The sequence below is a fragment of the Musca domestica genome, unplaced genomic scaffold (genome assembly GCF_030504385.1).
Source record: "Musca domestica strain aabys unplaced genomic scaffold, Musca_domestica.polishedcontigs.V.1.1 1, whole genome shotgun sequence".
Classification (NCBI taxonomy): Eukaryota; Metazoa; Arthropoda; class Insecta; order Diptera; family Muscidae; genus Musca; species Musca domestica.
Genome location: NW_026712114.1, coordinates 11,482,538 through 11,492,922, shown reverse-complemented (window position 1 = coordinate 11,492,922; position 10,385 = coordinate 11,482,538). Strand labels below are relative to the sequence as shown.

At 37.3% G+C, this 10,385-nt stretch overlaps 1 protein-coding gene across 1 annotated transcript; it reads left to right on the top strand.

Moving 5' to 3' along the window:
- Positions 1 to 2,690: 2,690 nt before the first annotated feature.
- Positions 2,691 to 6,996, top strand: LOC101897004 (membrane-bound alkaline phosphatase). The gene is made up of 3 exons (XM_005187864.4): positions 2,691 to 2,802; positions 5,230 to 5,573; positions 5,638 to 6,996. The coding sequence occupies exons 1-3, from the start codon at positions 2,727 to 2,729 to the stop codon at positions 6,856 to 6,858; spliced, it is 1,641 nt and encodes a 546-aa protein (XP_005187921.3). The 5' UTR covers positions 2,691 to 2,726; the 3' UTR covers positions 6,859 to 6,996.
- Positions 6,997 to 10,385: the final 3,389 nt, after the last annotated feature.

Below are 10,385 nucleotides of genomic sequence, written 5' to 3'. Positions count from 1 at the left end.
CGTGGACCTGCATGGGCAACTTTTGTCATAAGTCATGCAGCTAAAATAATCAGAATACCGAATATAGGAAGGTACCGTTATATGGGGGATGTACGAAGACTAGGACCTGCACAGACAATTTTCTGTCATAGGCTGTAGTATCCATTACGAACTTCAAGTACGAAATTTGAAACAATTTCGGTGAATAATGTCGCTTAAATCACCAATGCCGAAAATAGGGAGGTACCATTATATGGGGACTATACCAAAACATGGATCTACATGACCCATTTTCAATAGTAAAAGTCCTGCAGACATAATATACATTTGAGTAAAATTTTATCAACCTTCTTCATTTCGTTCGGAAGCTAGAGTGATTTCGAAAGAAGGTTAGGTTATACTGGTTAGATAAAACAAGTAAAAAAGCAGTAAGTTCGGCCGGGCCGAACTTTGAATACCCTCCACCATTTGGAACGAATTAGAAAATATTCAAAAAAATAAAATCCATTGAAAATTCTGTTAAAACCTTTAAAATACCTAATATCGGAAGGTGCCGATATATGGGGGGATATACGCTATTGTGGACCTAATTAGACAAATCTATGTCTGGGGGTAAAGTACCCACAAGGAACTCCTTGTGTGGATTTTCAGAAAATTCCGTTGAAAAATGTGGCTAAAGTTATCAAAATTCCGAATACCGGGGGGTAACGTTATATGGAGGCTATACGATATTGTGGACCTATATAGATAATTCTCTGCCGAGGTATAAAGTACCCACAAGGAATTACTTGTTTGGATTTTCAGACAATTCCATTGAAAAATGTGGCTAACATCATCAAAATACCGAATATCGGGGGGTACAGTTATATGGGGGATATACGATATCGTGGACCTATATAGACAATTCTTTTTGAGGGGGTAAAATGCCCACAAGGGACTCCTTTTGTGGAATTTCAGGCAATTCATTTGAAAAATGTGGCTAAAATTATCAAAACACCGAATATCGGGGGGTACCGTTATATGAGGCTATTCGATTTCATGGACCTATACAGATAATTCTCTTCCAAGGGATAAAGTACTCACAAGGAACTCCTTGTGTGGATTTTCAGATCATTCCATTAGAAAATGTAGCTAAAATCATGAAAATATCGAATATCGCGGGGTACCGTTATATGGGGGCTATACGATATGTGCAAAATTTTAGCTTCCTATCCTAATTCGTTTTGACTGCAGCGTGATTACAACAGACGGACGGACAGGGCAAAATCGTCTTAGAATTTTACGCTGATCAAGCATATATATACTTTGTTGGGTCTAAAATTAATATTTCGATGAGTTACAAACGGAATGGCGAACTAAATATACCCTCCATACTATGTATGATGGATGGTATAAAAAGAGATCACATTTCAATTTTTCCAGACATTAATAATTCGAATGCATTCCTTTACATTTTTTACCATTTGCAGCCTATTTGGCATACTTTTAACAAGTTTTTTCGTAGAAGATAGGTTCAATTTTTTGTCATTCTTCCAACAAAGCTGTCTCTGTAAGATATGGTATGCTGGCGGATTTTTCCATCGAGGTAGCTCCATAAAGAGAGGTAGAGATCGGACCTTTCCTTCTGGTACCTCCCCGACAAGGAGTCCAAGTTTTTAATAACCAAAACTATTATAAAATCCGAAATAAGCATCCGATTCTCTTTATATTTCACACATCACAATTTTTTTATTAACCTAAGGTCTAGTGGGAAGATGGAATATATCGGTCCACTACTTCTGGTACTTCCCCTACAAAGGATCAAAAATTTAAGTATCCGTGAAGCTCATAAAACGCAAATTAACATCCGATACCATTCAGACTTGGTACATTTTAATATTTTCATCAACACAAGATCTGTTTGGTAGAGATCGAACCATTTCTTCTGGTACATCCCCCACATAAGGTTCAAGATTTCGAAAAACTAACCGCTAAAAGAAAGCGAAATAAGCATCAGATTCTCTTCAAATTTCACACACACAAACTTTTTTTCTAATACAAGATTTCTTGTGAAGTAGTCGAATTTTTAAACTTGCAACTAAATGGGAAGGACTATATCGCCCTAAACACTGGCGCCCAATGTTCACGGTTTATGAAAATGTTTTATTTTTTACGTGCAATTGACAATATAAGTGAATTGTTTTATTTATGCTGGATTTGATTTAATACAGCCAGAGTACTTATATGAAGACTACTTTATTGGAAGACTATTCCAAACATATTTCATGTTACAAATACTGAGTCACTTTAAAATTTAAAACCCTACACTGACCTGATGTAATCTACCCACTGACCAATAGAATATTGTCTAGTCCATCTCATAAACCGTCGGCAATAAACAATCGCATCTTCTCTCAAAAACCCCCTTCGGCCAAAAGAAAACCTATTAAAAACGTGTCTTAATCTTAACGAAATGGAAAATAGAAACATTTCTAATATTTAAAAAAAACAACTTATTTCAATTCTTATCTCTGAAAATACCCAAATGCACACACAGACATACTATTTACAAATACCCAAGACGAGAAGGTATCGGTCGGGCCGGCAGCATCAATGAATTTTGATTTTTGTTTTGAAAATTTCTTTTGGTTTTTGAAAAACAAATTGACTATAAATAGCTGTCACTGGGAATCACCAGGCGTCAGAGTTAAAGTAGCGTTTAAACTGCAAACATAAGCCGCAACGGTTTAAAAAAACACACAGTAAAAATGTTGAAAGCATTTAGTCAAGTGCTGACAATCCTGTTAGTATTAGGGATCAGCTGGCAAATGGGACACTGTGGAGGTGAGTAATTGAGTAGGATTAAGAAATCCAAGATTTGGTTTCATAGTGTTTAAAGTGTGGCCTAGATGCTTGTGTGAAATTTGTGAAAAAATCTGAGGTTGTTTGTGTAGAAGGGCAGGAAAGACTAAGGTGTTTGTAATATTACCGCTTTTCTACCAATAACCTTTGATTTTGTTCAAAAAATATTCGCCGTCTATATACCAATGACAAAGGTTAGCAAGTTTGACGTACAAGTTTAAACAGAATGAACGCATTGCGTCACGTGTCGTGTATAGTGTTTAAAGGTGGAAATACATAAGCTGCTTGGCACTATGCCATGTCATATTAATGTCAAATTAAAAGGATTCGATTGCGGCTTTGATTTTTTTTTATTATGTGTCACTAAATATGCAATGCCATGCTGCTGTATTAAGGTGAGAATACATAAAACGCTGGTTTAAGTCATCGGCTGGCTTCTTCGTAGGGGAACAAAGAAGCTTTAGGTTGACTTAAGCTGGAAATACATAAAGCGCTTATCTGGCTGGCTTAAGTCATCGGCTGGCTTCTTCGGAAATGAACAAAGGAGCCTAGGGCCAAAATCGAACTAAGTCAACCTAAACCTCCTTTGTTCATTTACGAAGAAGCCAGCCGATGTCTTAAGCCAGCCAAATATGCGCTTTATGTATTTCCAGCCTTAGTTCGATGTTGGCCCTATGCTCCTTTAATCTTTTCCAAAGAAGCGAGCCGATGACTTAAGCCAGTCAAAAAGGCGTCAGCTACCCTATACCACATTATATATTCTCACCTTTATAACCTTCAGTAAAACTACTCAAAAATTAGAGATGCCAATGCTTAAACTGCATTTTTTTTTTTGTTCTGGGGCTGGATTTTTGTCCCGGGAAAATGATTTGCCAATTCTCACTAAAAGAACTGTCAATTATCCTCTCTCGAATCGCTCTCTCAATTGCATCGAATCGATGCTCAATTTGCACCAATTGTTTTTTTTTTTTTTTTTTTTGGGTAACCAGACAGACCCATCTTTACTAGTTTTCTATTCGCTAGACGGGGCAAAGTAAGTCCTGATTTATGCTTGGCAAGTGTCGTACAGCAATTTTGATCGTTATCTTTTGAACTTGCCTATTTCATTTATACAAGGAATTTATTTTCCGCAATTTCCTATCCCTTGCCTTTCTCTCATTTTTATTTATATTTTTGTATAAATATAAAAACACAAAAAGAACTGCCCATGGTAGAATTACAAGGTAGCCCTATCAGGCCAGCTGTAGGCAACTTGATATGTCAAACAAATTGTTGTAATTCGAATTCGCCTTACATATACACAAAGAGAAAAAATAACGCAAATAATTATTAACATTGAAAATTTTGGAATAGTAAATTTAGAGGTATTGTATGGTTAGTAAAAGAACGTATATTGGAGGACAAGCTAAGTCCAATACATTCCTTAAGTTAACATTTGTATAAATGAATTCATGAATGTCGTCACGAGTCACACATATAAAAATCAACAAGCAATTCCCTTTATCCATATCTAGAGGCAGTTAGTACAAATATAGATCTTGTCTATTTCCTAATATTCAGCATTATAAGATTTCTTCTCTATCCTTAAAAATTGAAATTGCAAACCAATTTAAAAAAGAAAGAACCCTTATAATATTCCGAATGTACATTTATTGATATTGTTGAGGGCTAAAGTAAATCATAACAGCTTCACGATTATACACTGGAGATGTTATTCAAAAAACACGAATTGATCCGCAAATATGTTTTAAAAATCTGTTATTTAAGAAACGCAGTTATCCTAAAAAACCGCAATTTGAGACCCTAGGATATTCTTTAAACTTCTCGAATTGAGATCCGGAGTTTTTCTTCAAAATCCATATCACAACGAAACAAAATTTTCTTGCAAAATTTAATTTTTTTTTTAAAAATTTCAATGAACCAAAACAAAATTATTCAATGTCTCAAAATAAAATGTTCTGATTGGTGCAAAACAATTTCCCCCGAATTATATTTGTCAATTGAATTCGCCTTGCTTACAATTTTGACATATCAAGTTTCCAGAAAAGTTGCTTTGTTGTAATTTTCGCCTATGTTGCTACCTTGTATTTCTACCATGGAACTGCCAATACGGGCATTTTTTTTTTCTAATTCCATTCCCCTCTTTCCAACAAACAAAGAATTGCCGCCAAAAATCTTGACTAACATAAATTTGGACTGATACTCTCAGAGCGAATTTCACACTTCTCTCATTTACTAGTGTTGCCATTTAAAAAGGTGTCACATGCATGTTACTACATGGCCACACATCAAAATGGTTATTTTGTTAAAGGTAGCAGGCCACAACACAAATTTATGTGGAAAATGAATTAATCCCATTTTATTTATTTTCATATTTTGATTAATTTTCTTTTGCCCCTTCTCTTACAGTCATTTCCTCGTTGGATGATAACACTGAACACGATCATCGCATGCATCCCACCTTTAATTTCAAGCCCGTCGATCGTCTCTACAAAAGAGCCATGCCTATGTTGAAATTTGACTCATCCAAGCCAGAGGAGAAATATCTGGAATTTTGGAATGATGTTGGTCAAGATATACTCAGTCAACAATTGGCCAGTAAATCTCTGCTCAATACAAATATGGCCAAAAATGTGATTATGTTTTTGGGTGATGGCATGTCCATACCGACCATAACGGCCGGACGTGTATATCTAGGTGGAGAAGAGAAGCAATTTACTTTTGAAAAGTTTCCCTATATTGGGTTAAGTAAGGTAAGTTACAACAACAAAAATCAAATTTATAAAACAAATCTAACGAAAAAATGTCCTCCCCCAGACCTATTGTGCCAACTCCCAGGTGGCTGATTCAGCCTGTACAGCCACCGCCTATTTGGGTGGTGTCAAAGCCAACTATGCCACAGTGGGTGTTACCGCTGCCATTGAGCTGAATGATTGTCGGGCCCAAAATATCACGGAACATCATGTCCATTCCATTGCCGCCTGGGCCCAAGCCCAGGGTATGGCCACCGGTCTCATTACTACCACGACAGTAACTCACGCTTCTCCCGCCGGAGTTTATGCCCATGCCGCCAATCGTAATTGGGAAAATGATGCTGAAATTCTCAAAACCAACAATGATCCTACCGAGTGTCAGGATATTGCCACCCAATTGATTTACAATGAAGTTGGCCGCAAACTCAATGTCATACTCGGTGGTGGTCGTGAAAATTTCCTACCCACCTCACAGCAGGGTAAACGTTTAGATGGCCGTAATTTAATCAAGGAATGGCAAGACAGCCATGGTCCCAAAGCAGCCTACGTGGAGACCAAGGAACAACTGCGAAATCTACCCAAAGACACAGAACGAGTTATGGGTCTGTTTGCCAATAACCACATCCCTTATCATCTGGATGCCGATCGTTCCGTTATACCCAGTCTCAAAGAAATGGTTGAACAGGCTTTGGAGATCTTGGAAAAACAAAGCAATGGCAAGGGTTATTTCCTTTTTGTGGAAGGTGGACGCATTGATCATGCCCATCACGATACCTTGGCTCTGAAGGCTCTCGATGAGACGGCTGAATTTGACAAGGCCATTAAATTTGCCCGCCAACAAACCTCTCAAGATGACACACTCATTGTTGTGACATCCGACCACTCCCACACCATGTCCGTGGCCGGTTATTCAAGTCGTAAAAATGATATTTTTGGTATCAACAATGGCCAGTTGGCTTTGGATCAGCTACCCTATGCCACATTGTCCTATGCCAATGGTCCGGGCTATGAAAATAATGTTTTCAAAGCCGGTGCTGGTTTGAAGAGGAAAAATCTCAAGGAGATCAATATGAAGCACAAAGACTATAAATTCCCCACAACAGTCCCCTTGGAATCGGAGACGCATGGTGGTGATGATGTTGCTGTGTTTGCAAGTGGTCCCTTTGCCCATCTTTTTACGGGAGCATATGAACAGAACTTCATACCGCATGCCATGGCGTACGCCTCGTGTTTGGGTTCCAAGCGAACCGCCTGCCATGATGGACTTCATAGACAGAGGCAATAATTTAGTTTAGCTAAGAAAGGGAGGGTAAATTTAAGTTGCGTATTAAAAAGCATATAAGGCTATCGTTTTAGTTGTTAAGATTATTTTTAAGCATTACCAATTAAGTTGCTAATTTATTTAAAAAAAAAAAGAAAAAACAATTAAAATGCAAAAACATTTATGTTTTTGCCTAAATCTAAAATATTTATTTTATTTGGGTTTGATATTTCAGCATTGCAACATTAGCCTTCATTAGCTTAGAATACCTCGGGAGAGACATTTAGGGTGAAAATACATAAAGCGCATATTTGGCTGGCTTAAGTCATCGGCTGGCTTCTTCGTAGATGAACAAAGTATTAGGTATTAGGTTGACTTAGTTCGATTTTGGTCCTAGGCTCCTTTGCTCATTTCCGAAGAAGCCAGTCAGATGTATTCCCACCTTTATTTCTATCAACTACTGGAGCAAGGAAGAGACGATTGTTATTGTTTGAATGAGTTTATCCCGCATTAACTTAAGAATATATAGCAATAACGGTCTCCAACCAGCATACAGGTTTCTGGATCATTCTGCGAACAACTGGAATGGTTTTAAACTCTAGAGGCTTATATTACGTTCATACACCAGTGGCTTTGGGCAACTCACTTGACTTTAATCAAGGACCATTCGAGCAGCTTCCTCAACACTTTGTGGCAGAAATATGGCGCCCAGGTTTATTCGATGGTCCGTTGAGAACAAGACAATTCAGGTTATTGGAACAATTTACCGTGAGACTAGCAGATATATTTTAGCCACACAACGGGTCCAAAGGGAACACGATTCCCATAATGGCTTCAAAGAGTCAAGTTCGAAATACATTGAAACCACAAGTGGCTATCGTTAGAGCACTTCGGCATTTAAATGAGAATAAATATTTTGTTTCTCGTACCATCGCTCGTTACTGTGATACTGGCAGCGTAGCTCGGCGTCAAGGAAGTGGACGGAAGAAAACAGCAACATCAGCAGAAATGTTTCGAAAAGTAATGAAGCGACTTGATGGAAACCCGCGTCGCAATATTCCATTCGGCAAATATTGAAAAATGTGCTCGGGGTAAAGCCATCGGAATTCCGAAAAGTGCAGGAACTTACACCGCAAGAGAAAGAAAAAAGACTCAAAAGAGCTAAAGAGTTGCTTCGCTTGGCTGAAAGTAGTGAACTGCCGAATTTGGTTTTCTCCGAAACAGCAACATCAGCAGAAATGTTTCGAAAAATAAAGAAGCGACTTGATCGAAAGTGGTCGAAAATTGGCTCGCTCGTAAGAAGAAGAAATCGCAATATTTCATTCGGCAAATATTGAAAAATGAGCTCGGGATAAAGCCATTGAAATTCCAAAAAGTGCAAGAACTTATACCGCAAAAGAAAGAAAATAGACTCAAAAGAGCTAAAGAGTTGCTTCGCTTGGCCGAAAGTGGCAAACTGACGAATTTGGTTTTCTCCGATGAGAAAACATTCGTTGTCCAACAGTTTGTAAACAAACAAAATGATCATGTTTACTTGCCAAAAGGTCAGCTGAAAATGTGCACCATCGGTTGGCCAGCAGAACTCAAGCGCCGGCAATGGTGATGGTGTGGGCCGCCATAGCAGCCGATGGTCGCTCTCCGCTCGTTTTAAAGCCTTGGGCAGAATAAATGCCGAATATTATCGCGAAAATATTCTGAAGGGTATTTTAAAGCCTTGGGCAAGCAAACATTTTGGCCGCAGACCTTGGACATTCCAACAGGACTCAGCACCATCGCACTCAGAACGGTAATAAAACTCAAGAATGGTAACAAAATGAGGTTCCTCGCTTCATTTCCAGCGCACACCAAAATCTCCGGATACCAATCCGTTGAACTATTGTGTCTGGAGTATTTTGGAAAGTAAGGTTGGCACCATGGCAGAAGAATACAGGTAGATGCATCAACGCTTGGAGGCATTGATATGTCAAAAAAATGTAAAGGGCTAAGTACATAACACGGTAGAAGAATATAGGTAGACGCATCGACACAGCTGCTAGGACAGTGAACTGTCAAACCAAATTTGGAATTGAAAATGTTGAATGAAAAATTATTTAAATTTGTAGAAATTGTTGAAAAACGAGTATAATAATATCCTCCGAATGACGTCGTATAAGAAAACATATAAAAATCTACTTATATTTGAAAAGAAATTTAAAAAATGTTGACAGATCAATGCTCCCAAGCGTTGATGCATCTACCTGTATTTTTCTACCATGGTACATAAGAAGCTTGAAGTAATGGCTAGGCATATTAATGTCAAGTTATAATGGAAAACGACGGCTGGATTTTAGTGCGGCTCTGTAATCCCTTTGTGAAAGCTTCAAACTTCTTATTTACTTTGCCCTTTAATGTTTTTTTTTTTTTTCAAATATAAATAATTTTTTATATGTTTTCTTATACTACGTCAGTCGGAGGCTTTTATAATTCGCGTTTTCAACATTTTTTACAAATTTAAATAATTTTTCATTCAACATTTTCAATTCCAAAATTGGTTTGACAGTTCATTGTCCCAGCATCTGTGTCGACGCTTCTACCTATATTCTTCTACCATGGTTGGCACTAAAAAATACCAAAGTGTCGATCACCTCAAGCAAGCGCTTCGCCGGGAACACCGCAGAGCAACATTCAGGCACCGTGTGACGGTTTCATTGGCCGTTTGAAGGCCAAAGGTGACCAATTCGAACAAATCTAAACTTATTCTAAAATTTGATGCAATTTCCGAAAATTTTTTCTTTCATTCAATAAAATTAAAAAAATGTAAAAATTATAGCGTTTGACTTTTTTGCAGATTTTTTATCTCACACTGTACATGAGGTTAAATTTATTTAATTGTGCCATGGTTAAATGATTATTATTGGAAAAACTGATTTTCAATCAAATATTGATAAATGTTTCAATCAAAAATGTAATAATCTCAATTGTCAAAATACTTATTATCATGGTACAATGAAGAGAAGGTAGGTCAACTTTGAAAAAATTGCAAGTATAGAGGTCTACCTGTTTGGCTTGTAATGTCAGAATTAGTATCGAAACAATAAAAAATCAAACAACTTGTTGCATTTATTTTGAATAAATAATTGAAAACCGCGATAACTGAATGAAAGGTCAACACTTCTTTTCAAAATCATGTACTATATATCTCTAAAGGATTATTTCGCTACAAAAACTCTAGATTTTGTCGATGCATACGTTGAAATAAACATTTTGAAAACACCCGATTTTCAATGTTTTCTGAACAATTTTTTTGTTATTGAAAAGAAAACACATATATAAACAAATATAGATGACATATTAAGCCAGAAAAATAAAAAAAATTAAAATCATATGGTAGTTCTGCCCCACCTTGAATTCATTGTACCATGGTTCCTCGCTTCATTTCCAGCCTACAGTGGCCACAAAAATCTCTGGATAGCAATCTACTGAACTATTGTATCTGGAGTATTTTGGAAAAAAGGTTGGCACAAAAAAATACCAAAGTGTCGATCTCCCCAAGCAAGCGCTTCGCCAGGAAT